Here is a 23,080-nt window from a genome sequence, read left to right as displayed (position 1 = left end):
AAATGTTTAACACTTCTATTTTTTATTAAAGGATTCTTACTTTAGCACAGTACTGTAGAGATAGATAGATAGATAGATACAGACAAAGAATAAGTCAGCCAGCACTTTAGTTGATACCAAACTATTATATGGACCTGGCCTACAGGTGCACGCTACTAGGCTAAATATACAGCAACAGAAGAATGCAGCAGCACACTGCCAGCACAAAGATATAGATGAAACATGAATATGCAGTTAAAACATGGAGAGCTATACAGCTATGGTGTAATAGATGCAAATGTGAAACTATGAAATAGTGAGGCACTTAGCTCGCAAATTTGTCTCCGCCGGCGGTCAAATAGCTTGGACCGTCCCACCGCGATAAGGTGGCCTCATTGGGATGGACCCTACACTGTGAATATGCCTCTGTGTGAACAGTTCAGTAAGCATGGCAGGATCTGGAACATCCAAGACACCTTATATACACACCTGATAGAGGTGGGTGGGGTGCAAGGCCAACAGGGAGGTAGCCACTCCCCCGTATGTGCAATACAGACAAAGAATAAGTCAGCCAGCACTTTAGTTGATACCAAACTATTATATGTAGGCCAGGTCCATATAATAGTTTGGCATCAACTAAAGTGCTGGCTGACTTATTCTTTGTCTGTATTGCACATACGGGGGAGTGACTACCTCCATGTTGGCCTTGCACCCCACCCACCTCTATCAGGTGTGTATATAAGGTGTCTTGGATGTTCCAGATCCTGCCATGCTTACTGAACTGTTCACACAGAGGCATATTCACAGTGTAGGGTCCGTCCCAATGAGGCCACCTTATCGCGGTGGGACGGTCCAAGCTATTTGACCGCCGGCGGAGACAAATTTGCGAGCTAAGTGCCTCACTATTTCATAGTTTCACATGTGCATCTATTACACCATAGCTGTATAGCTCTCCATGTTTTAACTGCATATTCATGTTTCATCTATATCTTTGTGCTGGCAGTGTGCTGCTGCATTCTTCTGTTGCTAGATAGATAGATAGATATATTCGTTTTTGGGACCCCTTCACTTTTTTCACATATTATGCCCTGTGCTAAAAAAATATACTAGATAATTATAATGTGAACATTTTGCTAATTTTTGCGCATTTATTAAAAAAGTAAAAACTAAACTTTACATAGGCAAAAGTATTCAGACCCTTTGCTATGCCACTTGAAATTTAGCTCTGTGGACTCCTGTTTTTCTTGATCATCTTTGTGACTTGTTTCTAAAACTTTACTGAAGACACCTTTGATAAATTCAGTTGACTTAACATGATTTGGAAAGACACAGCCCTGTCTATGTAAGGTCTCACATATGACAATGCATATCAGAGCAAAAATCTAACAATGAGATGAATAGTACTGCCTGTAAAGTTCAGAGACAGGAATGTGTGGAGATCTGAAGAAGGGTACAAAAAATTCAGCTTCTCTGTTGGTTTAGTTGGCCTAAACTTAGGTTAAACAATCTGAAAATGTGACAGATTAATCAAACAGTCTGGGTGGCTGGGATAACTCTAGCATATTCTTATACTGTCTAATCTAAAGTTTAGACTGGCTAAGAATTTAAAGTAAATTTTAGTAAATTTGGGCCTCTCTGTAGTGAAACTATAGAATGCACTTTATATGTTCAATGAAATGGTGAATTTTATATGTAACATTGTTATATTGTCCATTGTTCCAAAGGAGAATATAAACAACCACTTGCAGCTTATTTCAGTGCTCCTGAAACATTGACAGGAAACTTCTTTTCCAAGTCCACAGAAGTATGGATGCTCGTTGCAACATTTTACTCTGTTCTTCTTTATGGCAGACAACCATTTGAAGAGTTGTCTCATCTGAGCACCTCTTTCTTTGTAAGAGAGGTATGTTAATATTTTGTGCTTAATTAGTGCTTATTTAGAACAATATAAGTAATATAAGGATAGTGATCCATCAAGTTATAATATTAATTGGTTCCAGGACGACCATTTTATGTTGAAACCATTGTACGTTGAGACCATAACTCTATAGAAACCTGGTAATTGGTTCTGAAGCCGCCAAAATGTCATCCAAAAGTAGGAAAATGTGAGAATTAAAACAAAAAAGTAGCTAACCCTGGCACAGGTAAAGAGTAGTACAGAACATGTAATAACTTCCTGTACTGTAGGAGGTGCTACCAGACAGGAATTCAGTGCACGCAATTCAGTAATACAGGTGTTTTACCAGTGAATGCCCATTCTAATTGGTCGGTTCTTCCAGCCATTGACACGTTTCACAGATCTGGACTGTCCATAGCATTGTATGTGGAGTCTGGTTTTGAATTACAATGGTCCAGAAAAGACCATTGTATGTTGAAACTGTTGTATGTTGAGGCTATTGTAAGTTGAGGGATCACTTTAATCATCATGATGTAGCCATTTATAATAAGGCTATGTAAACTTCTGCAATCAGTTTCATTGATTTAGCACATCGAAGATTTAAAGTAAAGAATCCTAACAAACAACTGTGATTATATAAAATTTACTTGTTAAGGACGAAGGGCGTACCTGTATGCCCTGAATCCTTAAGTGGTTTTGAAGCAAACAGAGGAGCTGTGTTCACTTCAGAGCAGGGAGTGTCAGCTACTATTAGTATCCCCACACACATTGCCTATGCTGCTGCCCGGCATTAAACCCTTTAGATGCCTGGCTTAGCCAGACTATATCAGTGGATCGCCGATCTTACTGTGTAATGCTATGCCATAGGCATAGCATTGTGCAGTACATGCAATCTAATATATGCAATCTAATCATTGCATATAAAAGTACCGATCATGCTCGGTAAACGACGTAAAACGTAAAAAAAAATACCAAAAATACTGATTTTTAATCACGTCATATCTTGGGAAAAGAAAAGCAATCAAAAAGTCCCATCAAAACAAAAATTGTACCAATAAAAACTACAGATAATGGCACAAAAAAAAATGAGCCGTCGTACATCCCTGTATACTGAAAAATAAAAAAAAAGCTATAGGGGTCAGAAAATGACAATTGTATGCATACCAATTTTGTTTAAAAAAAAGTTAGCATTTAAAAAAAATAGTACAATAGAAAAACTATGAATTGGGTATCCTTCTAGTTGCATTAACCTACAGAATAAAGATAATGTATAATCTTTACCATAAAGTGCACTGCGTAAAAACCAAACTCCCCCAAACGTTGCAAATGTTCTTTGTTTTTTTTATTTTTTTTTTATTTCCGCCGGCAAATAATATTTTTTGGTTGTGCCGTACATTTTATGGTAAAATGAAAAATGTAATTACAAAGTACAATTGTTCGTGCAAAAAACAAGCCCTCATGTGGGTCTGTAGGTGAAAAAATAAAAGGATAAAACAAAATAAAACAAAAATGCAAAAATGAAAATTGGCCCGGTCGTTAAAGGGGTACTCTGGTAGAAACCAATTTGTTTAAAATCAACTGGTGCCAGAAAGTTAAACAGAATTGTAAATTACTTCTATTTAAAAATCTTAATCCTTCCAGTACTTATCATCTGCAGTATGCTCCACAGGAAGTTCTTTTCTTTTTGAATTTCTTTTCTGTATGAGCTTTGATTGGCACACACCCCTCAATACTCCAGAGTACATTTCCTGATTTTGGACTTCTGCCAGGCCAGCAGGATTCAAAAGTCTGTGCAAGAGATGGGGGGAAATGTGCTCTGGACAAGTAGGGATACACCTAGTGGCAGCTTTTTTAAACACAAATAAAGCATAGAAAACTTCATTTTTTAAATCAAAGTACATTAGAAAGATTTTTTATTTACCGTAAGGAGTGCAATAAAAATAGGTAGGGCTACTAGAATAAAGAATGATGGCCCAGATTTATCAAACTGTGTGAGAGAAAAAATAGAGTGATTTTCCTATAGCAACCAATCACAGCTCAGCTTTCACTTTACCAGAGCTCGTTAGCTGAGCTGTGATTGATTGCTGTGGGAAAATAACTCTATTTATTCTCTCACACAGTTTAATAAATCTGGGCCGATAATTTTAACTCCTTACGGACGAAGGGTGTACCTGTACGCCCTCGTCCTGCTCCCCTTCTATGACGTGGGGTCACGGGCTGACCCTGCGTCATAGCGAGGTGGTCCTGACGGCTATCAGCAGCCGGGACCTGTGGCTAATACCAGACATCACCGATCGCGGTGATGTCTGGCATTAACCCCTTAGACGCCGCGATCAAGGTTGATTGTGGCATCTAAAATAGAAAAAATTTTTTATCCTGGCAGCTCAGCGGAGCTGATCGGGACTACCGTGGTGAAACCACTGTGTCCCGATCATCTTAGAGGACAGTGGGAGGGCCCTTACATGTCTCCTCGCCATCTGATTGTTGCTAGGTTGCTCCAGGCAGTCTTAGTAGCCTGGTGCAATCGAGCACCGATAACACTGATCAATGCTATGCTATGGCATAGCATTGAACAGTGTATGCAATTGGAAGATTGCATGTAATAGTCCCCTATGGGGACTATAAAATTGTGTAAAAAAAAAAAAAAAAGTATGTGAATTAACCCCTAATAAAAGTTTGAATCACCCCATTTTCCCATTTAAAAATAAATAAATATGTAAACAAAAATAAACATATGTGGTAATGCCGCGCGTGTAAATGTCCGAACTATAAAAATATAACGTTAATTAAACCATACGGTCAATAGTGTATATGTAAAAAAAATTCCAAAGTCCAAAATTGTGTATTTTTGGTCACTTTTTTTACCCTAAAAAAATTTATAAAAAGCTATCAAAATCCCATCAAAACAAAAATTGTATTGATAAAAACTTCAGATCACAGCACAAAAAATGAGCCCTCATACATCCCTGTATGCAAAAAAATAAAAAAGTTACAGGTGTCAGAAAATGATAATTTTAAGTAGTAAAGGTCATGACCGTGGGTGGACAGGGAGAGTGAGCCCTAAGCTGCCTCTAGAAACACTCTCTCCCTGCGTACTTGCTCATCCACCCTAAATGATGGATCGACAACTGGGCACCGATCCCTTCCTGCGCTGAAGTGCAATGGGCGTAAAGGTACACAAATAATGCTATACATAGTCGGGGACAGGTCAGAAACATAACGGGAAAACAACCAAATAACCAGATAAACCAGGCAGGATATAAATATACAAACAGGGCCAGATATAGCGTACTAACATACAGTTCAGAATCCAGAATAAACGGCAAATATGAATAAATGAACAAGATTAGATATGAAATAAGTGTACAGTAGAAACCAGGAGACGCAGGGGATGAACAGATGAATGGAATGCAAAAGACTAAACAGGTCAGGAATCATAGAACACTGTTCACAGTGGACACGGAACAAAGAACAAACTAGACTCCCCACTCCAAACATGGAGGGACATCAATGCCAAATAGACTACAAGCCAGCGGGCACACTCTACCGTGTGATCAGGATACTGGCCTAGAAAGAAACAGAAATTTAATACACAGAACACTAGACAGAGAACGGATAATGACAACAAACAGGAACATTACAAAACCAAATTCCATTATATGGAGGAATACGGATCAGGACTCCAAACAGGAATACTAAATACAGAGCACGGGTACAAGCAAGACTCACAGTGTGAACACAGACTAAGATATGACAAGGTACTAAAAGCCGACAGATGTAAATAAAACCAAGCAGACTAAAATCTCTATCATAAACAGGGATCAAACAAAACTCAGTCTAATAGACATAGAAAAGGTAAAACTAATAACCAGCACAGAGTACAGCAGAGCTCGGGTTTGCATAGCCCCACCCAAGTTCCCATTGGCTAATAGCATTAACTGTTCCTTAGCCAGGGAGAATAGCACAGAAAACAGATTATACATAAAACAAAGCCTAAAACGGACATTACAGTAAATAAAAAATAAAAAAAAACGATATACATTAGTTATCCTTGTAGCTGAATTGCTCTACAGAATAGAGATAGGGTGTCATTTTTACCAAAAAGTGTACTGTGTAGAATCATAAGCCCACAAAAGTTACAAAATGGCATTTCTTTTTCAATTTTGCCCCACAAATATTTTTTGCTGGTTTTGCTGTAGATTTTGTGGTGAAATGATTGATGATTTTACAAAGTAAAATTGGTGGCGCAAAAAACAAGCCCTCACATGGGACTGTAGGTGGAAAATTAAAAGTGCTATGATTTTAAGAAGGTGAGGAGGAAAAAACTAAAGTCCAAAAATGAGAAAGCCCGTCTTCCTTAATGGGGTATTCCAGGATTAAATAAAGCATGCCTTTTTTCTTTCAAAGACAGCGCCCTCCTTGTCTCCACTTTAGGTGGGGTATTACAATTTGGCTCCATTCACTTCAAAGGAAATGAGCTGCAGAACCTCACCTAAACTGAAGACAAACAGGGAGAGGTCTGTTTTTTTATTCCTGGAATTCCCCTTTAAGGGGTTAAACTACTTTTTAAGTTTGTTTTGTAGTTTGCTACCATTTAACAGTGACAAAGGGCTAGTCCACTTAGGCTATCATTTCATACATTGATAAAATATGATTAGTAAAGCTATGTCCACACAGCCAATAATTTTATGGCTCAAAATGGCCATTTTCTTAGCCAGAAAATGTCTGAAATTTATGAGATTTTTTTCTGATATTTTAGACAGGTTTTTTTTCTCACTATTTTTGCGGCTGATCTTTTCAGCTGTACTTATATCTTAAAGTGTAACTATTATATCTTACATGTACCTGTTATATCTCTGTTTTTATGCTGCAGTCTAATAGGAAAGAAGTGAGCATGGAGGAGTGCTATTCCCACTCTCACTTACTGGACTTGGTCCCTGCTTGAGTTTCAGTTTTGACAAAGATGACTGCCGGACAGGATTATGATCTGGATGGACCTCTAGTGGTCTTTTTTTTTATAAGCCATGATTTCTATAAAAAGGAAATAAAGTTTTGTTAGGAAGTATACTGGACAGGATGTACAATATATATATATATATATATATATATATATATATATATATATATATATATATATATATATTATTATTTTTTTTTTATCTGACAGTGCCAATTTAAGCTATAGTTAAAGGACAACTCAAGAAAAAATTTACTTATCCCATATCCACAGGATAGGGCATAAGTAGCTGATCACAGGGATCTGACCACTGGGACCCCCCACGATCTGCGGGACGGGACCCGGGCTCTCTCAGTGAGGAGCACGGGTTCTCTAAAAGTAGATACTTTTCTATTGGAGCACTGATGAAGCCAGAGTGCTATACGTTGGTCTTTTCGGCGCTCCCACACACCCAGTGTGCAAACTGCATCATGCGCTCCTTACTGAGCGCCGGGTCTCATAACAGAGATTGTGGGGGGTCCCAGCAGTCGGACCCCTGTGATCAGCTACTTATCCCCTATCTTGTGGATAATTTAAATCGAGTAGAACACCACCAATCATGTTGGCAGTGGCTATATCTGTACATTTTGTGTAACTTTTAGTTATCCCTGGCATAAATTATATTAACCCCTTAAGGACCAAGGGCGTACAGGTACGCCTTTGCTCCCTGGTACTTTAGGACCAAGGGCTTACCTGTACGCCGAGGTGGGGCCGGGCCGGGGTGACTGCTGATATCTATCAGCAGGCACCCCGCGCAAATGCCCAGGGGAGTCATTAGACCCCCCCATGTCGTCGATTGACGCAAATCCCAAGTGAATTCACACTTGCGATTTGCGCCGATTCCGGGTCATTACGGGTCTATGGTGACCCGGAATAGAAGGGGGATCGCGGGTGTCCTAAACACCCACGATCCCCCTGTAGCGATAAGAGTGAGGCGGCAGAGGTGCCACCCCTCCTATCTCTGCTATTGGTGGTCTAGACGCGACCACCAATAGCAGATCGGGGGCGGAGGGGTTTACTTTCGGTTTCCCCATTCTGCCCTCCCACAATAGGCGGGGCAGGACGGGGAAACCGACAGGGACCGGCGCGAAGATCCACTTACCCATCGGCGACGGCAGCGGGCGACGATCAGCGGCGGCAGCGGGCGACGATCGGCGGAAGAAGAAGACAGCGACGCAGCTCCCTGGATCCAACGGAAGCCGGTGAGTTACTTAGCAACATCTGGAGGGCTACAGTCTGAGACCACTATAGTGGTCTCTAAACTGTAACCCGTCCAGATGTTGCAAAACTACAACACCCAGCATGCCCAGAGAGCTGTTTAGGCTTGCTGGGAGTTGCTGTTTTGCAACAGCTGGAGGTCTACAGTTTGAGACCACTGCAAAGTGATCTCTATACTTGCAAAACTACAACTCCCAGCATGCCCAGACAGCAGTTTGCTGTCTGTGCATGCTGGGAGTTGTAGTTTTGCAACATCTGGAGGTCCACAGATTGAAGACCACTGCAGTCTCTAAACTATAGCTCCCCAGATGTTGCAAAACTGCAACTCCCAGCATGCCTAAACAGCAAACAGCTGTCTCTGCATGCTTTCCTTTCGGCAATCAGTACATGCTGGAAGTTGAAGTTTTGCAACAGCTGGAGGCACACTGGTTGGAAAATACTGAGTTAGGTAACAGAACCTAACTGAAGGTTTTCCAACCAGTGTGCCTCCAGCTGTTGCAAAAGTACAACTCCCAGCATGCACGATCTGTCAGTACATGCTGGGAGTTATTGTTTTGAAACAGCTGGAGGTTTGCCCCCCCATGTGAACGTACAGGGTACATTCACACTGGCGGGTTTACAGTAAGTTTTCTGCTTCAAGTATGAGCTGCGGCAAATTTTTCGCCGCAGCGCAAACTCCTAGCGGTAAATTCACTGTAAACCTCCGCCAGTGTGAAAGTACCCTAAAAACACTACACTAAACTTACACATAATAAAGGGTAAAACACTACATTTACACCCCCTTACACTCTCCCCCTGATTAAAAAAAAAAAAACGTATAGTACGGCAGTGTTTCCAAAACAGAGCCTCCAGGTGTTGCAAAACAACAACTCACAGCATTTCCGGACAGCCACTAACTGTCCAGGCATGCTGGGAGTTTAGCAACAGCTGGAGGCACCCTGTTTGGGAATCACTGGCATAGAATACCCCTATTTCCACCCCTGTGCAATCCCTAATTTAATCCTCAAATGCGCATGGCGCTCTCTCACTTCAGAGCCCTGTCGTATTTCAAGGAAACATTTTAGTGCCACATATGGGGTATCTCCGTACTCAGGAGCAATTGCACTACTAATTTTGGGGGCTTTTTTTCCTTTTACCCCTTATGAAAAAGAAAAATTGGGGTCTACACCAGCCTGTTAGTGTAAAAAAAAAAATTTTTTTACACTAATATGCTGGTGTTGTCCTTCACTTTTTATTTTCACGGGAGGTAAAAGGAAAAAAAGACCCCCAAAATTTGTAACGCAATTTCTCCTGAGTACGGAAATACCCCATATGTGGGCGTAAAATGCTCTCCGGACGCACAACAAGGCTCAGGAGTGAGAGCGCACCATGTACATTTGAGGCCTAAATTGGTAATTTGCACAGGGGTGGCTGATTTTACAGCGGTTCTGACATAAACCCAAAAAAATAAATACCCACATGTGACCCCATTTTGGAAACGACACCCCTCACGGAACGTAACAAGGGGTAAAGTGAGCCTGAACACCCCACAGGTGTTTGACAAATTTTCATTAAAGCTGGGAAAGTTGGGAAGTTTCATAAAATGGGAAAATGAAAAAAAAATATTAGTTTTCACTAAAATGCAGGTGTCACCCTAAAATTTTCATTTTCACAAGGGAAAATAAAAAAAGCCCCCCAAAATTTGTAACCCAATTTCTTCTGAGTAAGAGCATACCCCATATGTGGTTGTAAAGTGCTCTATGGGTGCACTACAATGGTCAGAAGAGAAGGAGCGCCATTGGGATTTTGAAGAGAAAATTTGTCCGGAATTGAAGGCCACTTGTGTTTACAAAGCCCCCACGGTACCAGAACAATGGACCCCCCCCCCATATGTGACCCCATTTTGGAAACTACACCCCTCATGTAATGTAATAAGGGGTACAGTGAGCATTTACGCCCCACAGGTGTCTGACAGATTTTTGGAACAGTGATCCGTGAAAATGAAAAATTAAATTTTCCATTTGCACAGCCCACTGCTCCAAAGATCTGTCAAACGCCAGTGGGGTGTAAATGCTCACTGCACCACTTATTAAATTCTGTGAGGGATGTAGTTTCCAAAATAGGGTCACATGTGGGGGGGGGGGGTCCACTGTTCTGGCACCACGGGGGGCTTGGTAAATGCACATGGCCCCTGACTACCATTCCAAACGAATTCTATTTCCAAAAGCTCAATGGTGACAATGGTGGTCACTTTGCTGCTATTCCTGTGAAACACCTAAAGGGTTAAAACACTTACTGAATGTCATTTTGAATACTTTGGGGGGTCTAGTTTTTATAATGGGGTCATTTGTTTGGTATTTCTAATGTGAAGACCCTTGAAATCCACTTCAAACCTGAACTGGTCCCTGAAAAAAAGCGAGGTTCAAAATTTTGTGAAAAATTTGAAAATTGCTGCTGAACTTTGAACCCCTCTGGTGTCTTCCAAAAGTAAAAACACGTCAATTTTATGATGCAAACATAAAGTAGACATAATGGAAATGTGAATAAAAAAAAATATTTTGAATATCCATTTTCCTTACAAGCAGAAAGCTTCAAAGTTAGAAAAATGCTAAATTTTCAAATTTTTCATCAAATTTGGGGATTTTTCACCAAGAAAGGATGCAAGTTACCACAAAATTTTACCACTATGTTAAAGTAGAATATGTCACGAAAAAACAATCAATCTCAGAATCAGAATGATAGATAAAAGCATTCCAGAGTTATTAATGTTTAAAGTGACAGTGGTTAGATGTGCAAAAAACGCTCTGGTCCTAAGGTGTAAAATGGCCTGGTCCTTAAGGGGTTAAAGGGGTACTACGGTGAAAAACTTTTTTTTTTTTTTTTTAAATCAACTGGTGCCAGAAAGTTAAACAGATTTATAAATGACTTACATTAAAAAATCTTAATCCTTCCTGTACTTATTAGCTACTGAATACTACAGTGGAAATTATTTTCCATTTGAAACACAGAGCTGTCTGCTGACACCATGAGCACACTGCTCTCTGCTGACATCTCTGTCCATTTTAGGAACTGTCCAGAGTAAAAGGAAATCCCCATAGCAAACATATGCTGTTCTGGACAGTTCCTAAAATGGACAGAGAGCACTGTGCTCATGATGTCAGCAGACAGCTCTGTGTTTCAAAAAGAAAATAATTTCCGCTGTAGTATATAGCAGCTTATAAGTACAGGAAGGATTAAGATTTTTTAATAGAAGTAATTTATAAATCTGTTTAACTTTCTGGCACCAGTTGATTTAAAAAAAAAAAGTTTTTCACCGGAGTACCCCTTTAAATATGTTTAGCTTTGAGAGGCCATGCCCCTCTGCTAATTTGCTAAGCCCCATCCTCTGAAAACAAACTGATGTGAGTGGTAAAAATTTGTAACATAATATATGCCTTGTTAAATTCCCCTCATAGTCTGCATGGCGCACTCCTTAAAAATTGAGGCAATAATTTACAACCCCCCCCACCCCCCAAAAAAAAGCATAATATATCTTATTTCAATTCCTCTATACCAATATATAGGTAGCCCCATTCTCTGAGAACTAAGCAGCATGAAGTCTAGATCTGACATTGAAGTAAAAAAAACTGAAGTACTGTATATGAAGTTTTTTAATGAAATGTTTTTTTTCTTTTGCACAGATTACTTCATGCCACACACCACAGAGACCTGGTTACTTTCTCCCTGAATTGTGGAAAATTCTAAGTACTAACTTAAATCATAAAATAGGCAATCGCATGCAGATTCAATCAATACTGGAAGAACTGATTAGAATAAAGAGTTCATTGGGTGTGTTTAATGTTTCTTCACTCATGAATATGATATACATACATATATATATATATATATATATATATATATATACACACTGTACCTTATTTTGTGCCACCATACACTGCAGAACTGTACAGAGATTGTCATCATTTATGCTGGTACTAGTCCAATAAGGCTAACAGTCAGGAAAAGTGTAAGTAAATCTATACCAACCTTGATAGAACACACAAACTCCATACAGATGTTGCCCTTGGTTAGATCTGAACCCAGAACCTCAACCCAAATCATTGAAAAACCAATGATTTTAAAGCCTCAAAACTGCTTCTTTTTTTTTTTAAAGAGGATCTGTGGCCAGCCCCCCAAAACTTAGATTTTATTGTTTATAAATAAGCTACGGGTTCCATGGTCACACACCTTTTTTTACAATTTCTTGATACACCCTCCCATTCTTGAGATATGCGGGTTTATTCAGGGAGTCCGTGAGATGGGTATGAACTTAATTTTAATAATTACATAGTTACATAATTTATAATGTTAAAAAAAACAAGAGTCCATCAAGTTCAACCAATATCCCTAATGAGTCCCTGCTGAGTTGATCCAGAGGAAGGCAAAAAACCCTCATACTAGAGGTAAAAATTCCTTCCCGACTCCAAATATGGCATCAGAATGAATCCCTGGATCAACATTCTGTCCCTATAAATCTAGTATACATAACCAGAAATGTTATTACTCTCCAAAAATGGATCTAGGCCCCTTTTGAACTTTTTTACAGAGTTCACCATGACCACCTCCTCAGGCAGAGAATTCCACAGTCTCACTGCTCTTACAGTAAAGAATCCTTGTCTGTGCTGGTTTAGAAACCTTCTTTCCTCTAGACGTAGAGGATACCCCCTTGTTATAGATACAGTCCTGGGTATAAATAGATCATGGGAGAGATCTCTGTACTGTCCCCTGATATATTTATACATAGTTATTAGGTTGTCCCTAAGCCTTCTTTTTTCTAAACTAAATAACCCTAATTCTGATAATCTTTCTGGGTACTGTAGTCCTCCCATTCCCCGTATTACTCTGGTTGCCCATCTTTGAACCCTCACCAGCTCCACTATATGTTTCTTGTACAGTGGTGCCCAGTACTGTACACAGTATTCTGTGTGTGGTCTGACTAGTGATTTGTGCAGCAGTAGAATTATTTCCTTGTCGTGGGCATAATGGGAGTGAATATCAGGTGATGGGCAGGAATAAAACGTCAGGGTGAGTGAATGTTTTATATTGAGGGGCATGTATGCCTAATACACACCTCTGATTGTATATTCCCTCCCATCACATGATAGGTACTCTCCTTATTAAAATTATGTCTATGTGACTGATTCCCTGAATTGTCGGAGAAACTATAAAACCTCATATCTTAGGAATGTGAGGACATTTCAAGAAACTATAATAAAGGTGTGTGATCAGGGCACCCTTAGCTATTTCATGATAATTCAATCAAATTTTTTGGGTTGGCCACAGGTCCACTAGAATATTTTTCATACTAAATTGAAAATAGTTTTATTTTAAATTGCTATTCTATATATTAAATAAAATACTACATGCTACTTTTATTTCTGCCGTTCAGGGGAAAAAGGTGATGAAATTTACCATGTACGTTCAGTCTGCCCTTGTATTAATTCAGAAGACATCCAAACGGTAAAGTATGATTTATGTCTGGATATAGTTAGAGTGAAATTGGGTTTCCCTTCTACTGGCATACACTGTATGGTCTGACTCACCCGAAATTTTTTGAGAAAGGAATACCTAGTACTAAAATAGCCATATATTTTCAGTACTATATTAACCCCTTAAGGACCAGACCAATTTTATTTTAGCATTTTCGTTTTTTCCTCCTCGCCTTCTAAAAATCATAACTCTTTTATATTTCCATCCACAGACCCATGTGAGGGCTTGTTTTTTTTGCGTCACCAATTGTACTTTGTAAATTACATCACTTATTTTACCATAAAATGTACGGCGCAACCAAACAAATATAATTTTTGTGGGAAAATTGAAAAGAAAACCGCAATTTAGCAAATTTTGGAAGGTTTTGTTTTCACGTTGTACACTTTCCGGTAAAAATGCCATGTTTTCTTTATTCTGTGGGTAAATACGATTAAAATGATACCCATGTTATATGCATGTTATATGTTATATCCATGTTATTTTTTGCACTATGATCTGTAGTTTTTATCAGTACCCCTTTTGCTTAGGTTTTACTTTTTATACAATTTTTCTTAATTTTTTCTGGAATAAAATGTGACAAAAAAGCAGCAATTTAGGACTTTTTTTTTTTTTACGTTTACGCCGTTCACCATACGGGATAATTAACAATATATTTTAATAGTTCAGACTTTTACGCACATGGCGATACCAAATATGTGTATTAACAATTTTTTTACGCTTTTTGGGGGGTAAAATGTGAAAAACGGATGTTTTACTTTTTTATTGGGGGAGGGGATTTTTCACATGTTTTTCCTTTTTTTGTTTAAAATTTTTTTCCTTTTTTTTTTTTTTTATTTTTTTTTATTTTTTTTTTTTTACACTTTAATAGTCCCCATAGGGGACTATTTATAGCAATCATTTGTTTGCTAATACTGTTCAGTGCTATGCATAGAGCATAGCACTGAACAGTGTTATCGGTGATCTTCTGCTCTGTTCTGCCCGATCTCTGACCAGAGCAGAAGACCCCGGGAGAGAGCTGGAGCAAGGTGAGTGGACCTCCGGCTGCCATGCTGGATGATCTGATCCCCACAGCAGTGCTGCGGGCGATCCGATCATCCATTCAAAGTACCGCACTGCTGCAGATGCGTGATCTGTATTGATCACGGCATCTGAGGAGTTAATGGCGGATCACGGATGCTCGTTGTCATGGCGGCGCATAAATGTACCTCATGGTGCGTTAAGTACCATGGCACCATGACATACATTTAGGTCCATTGCCGTTAAGGAGTTAAACCATAACTATCACATTGGCCCTGATTTACTAAGAGTGGAGTGTAGGTTTCTTTGTGGGTTTTAATTCCCTACAGTTTTTTTTTCCACGGTATTTACTAAGGTTTCCCTACATTTTCCACTTTTACCTACATTTTGCTTTTTTAACACATGCTCAGCTCAAATCCACCACATTTTCTGTGGAAACCTTGTTGGCTTTTTGAGAAAATGTCGGTGGCACGACCCCTTTTTGGCGGCCACGTCCTCTTTTCCTGATGGCCACACCCCTTTTTTGGGTTTTCTCAGCAAAAGTGAGAGTTAGTCAGGTTTTTTCAATTCTGGTGAAAAATCTGGAACAAATTCTGGTGCAGACAGAATTTCTTGCGCAATATGCCAGAATCTGGTGCACAACACGACAAAACATGTCGGGTTTACAATAGTAAATCAGGGCCATTGTATCTTAAAGGGGTATTTCAGGCAAAAACTTTTTCATATATATCAACTGGCTCCGGAAAGTTAAACAGATTTGTAAATTACTTCTATTAAAAAATCTTAATCCTTCCAATATTTATTAGCTTCTGAAATTTTCTGTCTAACTGCTCAATGATGATGTCACGTCCCGGGAGCTGTGCATGATGGGAGAATATCCCCATAGGAGCTGCACAGCTCCTGGGACGTGAGTCATCAGAAAGCAGTTAGACAGAAAACAGCAACTCAACTTCAGAAGTTAATAACTATTGGAAGGATTAAGATTTTTTAATAGAAGTAATTTACAATTCTTCTTAATCCAAGGAGAATGAAGACAAACCGTCACTCACCATTCTTCTCTTTAAAATTCCTTCTTTATTGCAAAATACTCACAACATATGGGTGGGAGAGGGATCGACCTGTTTGTGTACCCCCCACGTCGATCCCTCTCCCACCCATATGTTGTGAGTATTTTGCAATAAAGAAGGAATTTTAAAGAGAAGAATGGTGAGTGCCGGTTTGTCTTCATTCTCCTTGGATTAAGAAGTTTTGATGTCTTGCTGTTTCTAGCGAATCAGAGCACAACCATATCTCTACATTGTTCTCATATATGACATATCAAACCCCTAGTCCCAACTAGTGTACCCTAGCAGTGCCAGACATTGTCGCTTTTCCTTTGTGTGTAATTTACAAATCTGTTTAAACTTTCCGGAGCCAGTTTATATATAAAAAAAAGGTTTTGGCCTGGAATACCCCTTTAATGAGTTGGATCAAATGGCTAATTCAGCTTTGCTTTGGTATATCTGTATTGTTGTATGAAGATTGACTGAATTATTTAACTGCTAGAGTTTACTGAAAGGACAATTGAATTCAAAGGTTAGTGTTTGTCTTTATTTAGCGCCATCTAGAGGAAGTTACAGGCAGTGAGAATTTGATCTTTGCTGTGTAAAGTAAACAGGGGGATTGATGCTCTGTATGAAAGAAAGCTCCAGCCTGTACAAATATATTGGCCATGATTTTTGAGTGTTGTGTAGTTTTCTTTGTGGGTTTTACTTCCCTACAATTTTTTCCAAAGCATTTACTAAGGTTTCCCTACACTTTGCACTTTTCCCCACATTTTGCTTTTTTTTACACATGCTCTGATCTGTCTGGTTTCTCTCAGCTCAAATCCACCACATTTTCTGTGGAAACCTTAGTAAAAATGTTGGGTTTGTGTGAAAGTGTCGGGGCCATGCCCCCTTTTTTGCAGACACGCCCACTCTCCTGACAGCCATGCCCCTTTTTCAGGTTCTCTGTAAAATGGAGAGTTGGTTGTTTTTTTTTCAATTCTGGTGCACAACCACAAAACAGAATCTGGCGCACAACCGACAAAACATGTCAGGTTTACAATAGTAAATTAGGGCCATTGTATGATATGAATCAGCACATAATTTCAGACCCTTTATAGCTACAAAAATGTCTCACCTTTAACCCCTTAAGGACACATGACGTGCTGGTACGTCATGTGTCCACTCCTGATCTATAACGCGGGGCCACGGCGTGGCCCCGCGTCATAGCGGGTCGGGCCCGGCCTCTAACAACGGCCAGGACCCGTGGCTAATAGTGCGCGGCATTGATCGCTGTGCCGCGTGCTATTAACCCTTTAGACGCTGCGTCTAAAGTGAAACCGAAAGTATGCCGGCTAGCTCAGTGGGCTGTTCGGGATAGCCGCGCGAAATCGCGGCATCCCGAACAGCTTACAGGACAGCAGGAGGGCCCCTACCTGCCTCCTCGCTGTCCGATCGCCGAATGACTGCTCAGTGCCTGAGATCCAGGCATGAGCAGTCATGCGGCAGAATCATCGATCACTGGTTTCCTATGAGAAACCAGTGATCAATGATAAAGATCAGTGTGTGCAGTGTTATAGGTCCCTATGGGACCTATAACACTGCAAATAAAAAGTGAAAAAAAAGTGAATAAACATCATTTAACCCCTTCCCTATTAAAAGTTTGAATCACCCCCTTTTCCCATAAAAAAAAACACAGTGTAAATAAAAATAAAAATAAACATATATGGTATCGCCGCGTGCGGAAATGTCCGAATTATAAAAATATATCGTTAATTAAACCGCACGATCAATGGCGTGCTCGCAAAAAAATTCCAAAGTCCAAATAGTGCATTTTTGGTCACTTTTTATATCATGAAAAAATGAATAACAAGCGATCAATAAGTCCTATCAATGCAAAAATGGTACCGTTAAAAACTTCAGATCATGGCACAAAAAATTAGCCCTCATACCGCCCCATACACGGAAAAATAAAAAAGTTATAGGGGTCAGAAGATGACAATTTTAAACTTTAAATTTTCCTGCATGAAGTTATGATTTTTTCCAGAAGTATGACAAAATCAAACCTATATAAGTAGGGTATCATTTTAACCGTATGGACCTACAGAATAAATATCAGGTGTCATTTTTACCGAAAAATGTACTACGTAGAAACGGAAGCCCCCAAAAGTTACAAAATGGCGTTTAAAAAAAAAAATTTGTCTCACAATGATTTTTTTTCCGTTTCACCGTAGATTTTTGGGCACAATGACTGACGTCATTACAAAGTAGAATTGGTGGCGCAAAATATAAGCCATAATATGGATTTTTTTGGTGCAAAATTGAAAGAGTTATGATTTTTTAAAGGCAAGGAGCAAAAAATGAAAATGCAAAAAAAGAAAAAAAACTGTCCTTAAGGGGTTAATGTAGACATTACAATCATATACCATTAAAATTAATACCATTAGCTTTTTAACTTTATAAAAAAGAACAAAAAATGTATTTTAATTAGAGTTTTGATTAGTTACTATTTCATTGCTTTGTAACCTATTAATCTTTTATTTGTTTTGCAGATATACAGGGACCTTGAAGGTAGGCAAATAAAAATGTTTTTACCTCTGTTAATCTGGGGTTGAGGCAGGTCCCGAATTTGTCCTGAGGCTCATGAAGCTCTAGTTACACCCCTGGGCAGCAGCCACATAATTAGAATGACTGGCTGCTAAATTATTTCAACATTGACAGTGGTAGCAATTCCTTTTAACCATGTATGGACACAATATACATAATTGGTATCTTTATTAGGCCATATTCACACACATACATGCACACAGTAAAATTGGCAGTAAAATGACAAATAAACAGCTAAAATTGGTAATTTTTCAAAGTTTATGACTCAATGTGTGAACATAGCCCCAGAAGTAAGTCTCACAATGAAATTTAATGATGAACCTGAAATACTCAGCAAATTTAGCACTTGCGAACCTTCAAACATCAGAAATAATCTGTCCAACAATTTTAACCTGTATGCTGGATCACCTTCCTCTTTAACCCCTTAACGCCTTCTAAAAATCATAACTCTTTTATATTTTCATCCACAGACTAGTATGAGGTCTTGTTTTTTGCGCGACCAGTTGTCCTCTGTAATGACATAACTCATTATATCATAAAATGTATGGCGCAACCAAAAAACACTATTTTTGTGGGGAAATTAAAAAGAAAAACGCAATTTTGCTAATTTTGGAAGGTTTCGTTTTTCACGCCGTACAATTTACGGTAAAAATGACATGTGTTCTTTATTCTGAGGGTCAATACGATTAAAATGATACCCATTATTACTTACTTTTCTATTATTGTTGCGCTTAAAAAAAATCACAAACTTTTTAACCTAAGTAGTACGTTTATAATCCCTTTATTTTGATGACCTCTAACTTTTTTATTTTTCCGTATAAGCAGCAGTATGAGGGCTCATTTTTTGCGCCATGATCTGTACTTTTTTTTATACTACATTTGCATATAAAAAAACTTTTAATACATTTTTTATAATTTTTTTTAATAAAATGTATTAAAAAAGCTGCAATTTTGGACTTTTTTTTTTATTTACGTTCACGCCATTCACCGTACGGGATCATTAACATTTTATTTTAATAGTTCGGACATTTACACACACGGCGATACCAAATATGTCTATTAAATTTATTTTTTACGCTTTTTGGGGGTAAAATAGGAAAAAACGGACGTTTTACTTTTTTATTGGGGGAGGGGATTTTTCACTTTTTTTTTACTTTTACTTTTACATTTTTTTTTACACTTGAATAGTCCCCATAGGGGACTATTCATAGCAATACCATGATTGCTAATACTGATCTGTTCTATGTATAGGACATAGAACAGATCAGTGTTATCGGCTATCTTCTGTTCTGGTCTGCTCGATCTCAGACCAGAACAGAAGACGCCGGGAGCCGGAAGGAGGAAGGTGAGGGGACCTCCGTGCGGCATTCTGAATGATCGGATCCCCGCAGCAGCGCTGCGGGCAATCCGATCATTCATTGAACTCGCGCACTGCCGCAGATGCCGGGATCTGTATTGATCCCGGCACCTGAGGGGTTAATGGCCGACGCCCGCGAGATCGCGGGCGTCGGCCATTGCCGGCGGGTCCCTGGCTGCGATCAGCAGCCGGGATCAGCCGCGCATGACACGGGCATCGCTCCGATGCCCGCGGTTATGCACAGGACGTAAATGTACGTCCTGGTGCGTTAAGTACCACCGCACCAGGACGTACATTTATGTCCTGCGTCCTTAAGGGGTTAAAAGTATATAACTGACCGGAATAGGAGTTGCAAATAATGAAAGGGAAACCTGTTGGAGAATAACTGACCTTCTCTCTTACAAGAAATGTTTGCTAAAGGGGTATGTATTCCAGTGGAAAACTTTATTATTTTTTTTAAATCAACTGGTGGTAAATTACTTCTATTATAAAATCTTAATTCTTCCAGTACTTATTAGCTGCTGAATTCTACAGAAAAAATTATTTTCCTTTTGGATTTCTTTTCTGTTTGTCCACAGTGCTTTCTGCTGACACCTCTGTCCATTATAGGAACTGTCCAGAGCTGGAGAAAATTCCCATAGGAAACCTATCCTGCTCTGGACAGTTCCTAAAATGGACAGAGGTGTCAGCACAAAGCACTGTGGACAGACAGAAAAGAAATCCAAAAAGAAAATAATTTCCTCTGTAGTATTCAGCAGCTAATAAGTACTGGAAGGATTAAGATTTCTAAATAGAAGAAATTTACAAATCTGTTTAACTTTTTGGCACCAGTTGATTTAAAAAAATATATTTTCCACCGGGATAAGGGGGTTCTACGGTGAAAAATTTTCTTTTTTTAAAACAACTGGTGCCAGAAAGTTAAAGGGTACCTCTCATCAAAAAAACTTTTGATATATTATAGATTAATGTATGCAGAATAACTTCACAATTGCATGTTATTAAAAAATAGGCTTCTTTCTATTTAATTTTCAACTTTGAAGAAATGACCACTAGGGGTCTCCCTACCAGTCCTGGCAGCAAGCATTTCAGACTCATGCTGGAGTCCTAAACACTACGAGCTGCCAGTCTGCTTTGTTCACAAAGGAGAACACTCAGAGCTGCCAGCCTGCTTTGTTCACAGCCTGTTTGGCTGTGAACAAAGCAGGCTGGCAGCTCTGAGTGTTTAGGACTCCCGCATGAGTCAGAAATGCTTGCTGACAGGACTGATCGGGAAAAATACAATAGAAAGAAGCATATTTTTCATTAACATGCTATTGGAAAGTTATTCAACATTCATTAATCTAAAATATATCAAAAGTTTATTTGATGAGAGGTACCCTTTAAACAGATTTATAAATTACTTCTTTAAAAAAAATCTTAATCCTTCCTGTACTTATTAGCTGCTGAATACTACAGCGGAAATTCTTTTCTTTTTGAAACACAGATCTCTCTGCTGACATCATGACCACAGTGCTCTCTGTTGACATCTCTGTCCATTTTAGGAGCTGTACAGAACAGCATATGTTTGCTATGGGGATTTATTTGCTTTTACGCTGACAGTTCCTAAAATGGACAGAGATGTCAGCAGAGAGCACTGTGCTCGTGATGTCAGCAGACAGCTCTGTGTTTCAAACGGAAAAGAATTTCCACTGTAGTATTCAGCAGCTAATAAGTACAGGAAGGATTAAGATTTTCTAATAGAAGTAATTTACAAATCTGTAAAAATTTCTGGCAACAGTTGATTTAAAAAAAATGTTTTTCACCGGAGTACCCCTTTAAGGCTAGGAGTTAAGCATACATTATATATGGGAATGTTTTAGAGATTTGGATTTTTTTTCTTTTGCAGGTAACTTTATTGAAGAGAAGGAAAAAGAAGTAACCAAAAAAATACACAGGGATTACTACAAACGGGTAAGAAAACGATATGGTTTTATTGATGAGCCTGCTACATAATCTCATGACAGGTGCCCTGCTTCTGCAGCACCCTTTTAGAAAAGAAGGTGTGGATTTAGTTGATTTAAACTTCCCAGTGCCCTTAAAACCACTGCTACAAAGTGTGATAGTGGTAGTTATGTATAAATGGTGTACTCTAGATCATACTGTACTCTTCATACATACCTGTATGATAAGCGGTTGAAAGGCAACAATGATGTCACACGTTATTTCTATATAATATATAGAACTGTAAAATAATCTCCAAATGCTGGTTAGTAGTACACTAACAATAAATCATATTTTTGTAGCAAGATCGACTATATGAATTTGTATCAGTAAGAATGGGCCAGAAAACAAGAAAAACAATAAAAACTCTGAACCATGTAAATATTTTGCCAGTGGAAGAAATAACAACTGATTCTTATACTACAAAACTGGTAAGTGGCTATTTTACATGTGTACAATGGCAAACATATGCCTGACACAATGGTCCAGATTTGTCAATCTATCTGAGAAAAAAATTATATGATTTGCCCATAACAACCAATCACTGCTCAGCTTTTATTTTACCAGAGCTCATTAAAGGGGTTCTCCGCTTAAAACATCTTATCCCCTATCCAAAGAATCGGTCATTCGGTGCACGGAGCAAACTCTGATCCATGCCCGATGACTGCCGATGCGCGTTGCCACGCCCCCTCCATTGACATCTATGGGAGGAGGCGTGATGGCTGGTACATAGCCCCCTCCTATAGACATGAATGGAGGGAGCGTGGCGTGACATCATGAACATGAAAGCTGCAAGCTTCCGTGTTCTGGCTACCGCCGCTGCCGGCCCGGAGATTTCGGGTCCCCAGCGGCGGAACCCCTGCGATCTAAAATCTTATTCCCTATCCTTTGCATAGGGGATAAGATGTTTCATTTTAAGGTATAAAAACTGAACTGTGGTTGTTATGTGCAAAACCAGACAGTTTTTGTCCTTATGCAAATTGATAAATAACCCAGATTTATCAGTTAGACAGCCCACGTACCGGACAGAGTGGGAGGGGAGGGGGCTCATGACAGGGGTGGGATGAGAAGCAAGAGGGGTCAAGTAAGGGTAAGGTTTGAGAGCGGGAAAAAAGGGGGAGGAGTGAGTAAGGGTTAATAGGGGGGGGGGGTTAGCAGGAAGTATAGGTCAGTTGCCGGTGTGAGGTGGTTTTTTGCCGCCCCGTGAATCCTTGCGTTGGCTCCTCCCCCAGCTCTCTGAAGATTTCCGAAGCTAGAGCTGGGGGAGGGCAGAGCAAGGGGAGAGAGAACTACACGCCCCTCCTTCCTCTCCCCTCCCTGAGCTCAGGACGGACGTAGATCTCCACGGGGAGAAGTACACGCCCCCTCTGTTATCTCCCCGAACTTAGGATGTAGATCTCCACGGGGAGAAGTGCACGCCCCCTCCCTCATCTCCCATAACTGAGGACGTAGATCTCCACGGGGAGAAGTGCACGCCCCCTCTCTCATCTCCCCGA

General features: G+C 39.5%; 1 protein-coding gene across 1 annotated transcript in view; it reads left to right on the top strand.

The window, feature by feature from the left end:
* The window catches only part of LOC130281706 (uncharacterized), a 189,027-nt gene that overhangs the window by 92,208 nt on the left and 73,739 nt on the right, over positions 1-23,080 (top strand). The window contains exons 11-16 of the mRNA XM_056529220.1: positions 1,704-1,882; positions 11,750-11,897; positions 13,498-13,568; positions 18,193-18,211; positions 21,490-21,554; positions 21,887-22,015. Coding sequence (XP_056385195.1) covers positions 1,704-1,882; positions 11,750-11,897; positions 13,498-13,568; positions 18,193-18,211; positions 21,490-21,554; positions 21,887-22,015 — 611 coding nt within the window. The remainder of the gene's footprint in view (positions 1-1,703; positions 1,883-11,749; positions 11,898-13,497; positions 13,569-18,192; positions 18,212-21,489; positions 21,555-21,886; positions 22,016-23,080) is intronic.

Source organism: Hyla sarda, chromosome 7, assembly GCF_029499605.1.
Source record: "Hyla sarda isolate aHylSar1 chromosome 7, aHylSar1.hap1, whole genome shotgun sequence".
Classification (NCBI taxonomy): domain Eukaryota; kingdom Metazoa; phylum Chordata; class Amphibia; order Anura; family Hylidae; genus Hyla; species Hyla sarda.
This window is presented reverse-complemented; position numbering and strand designations above follow the sequence as displayed.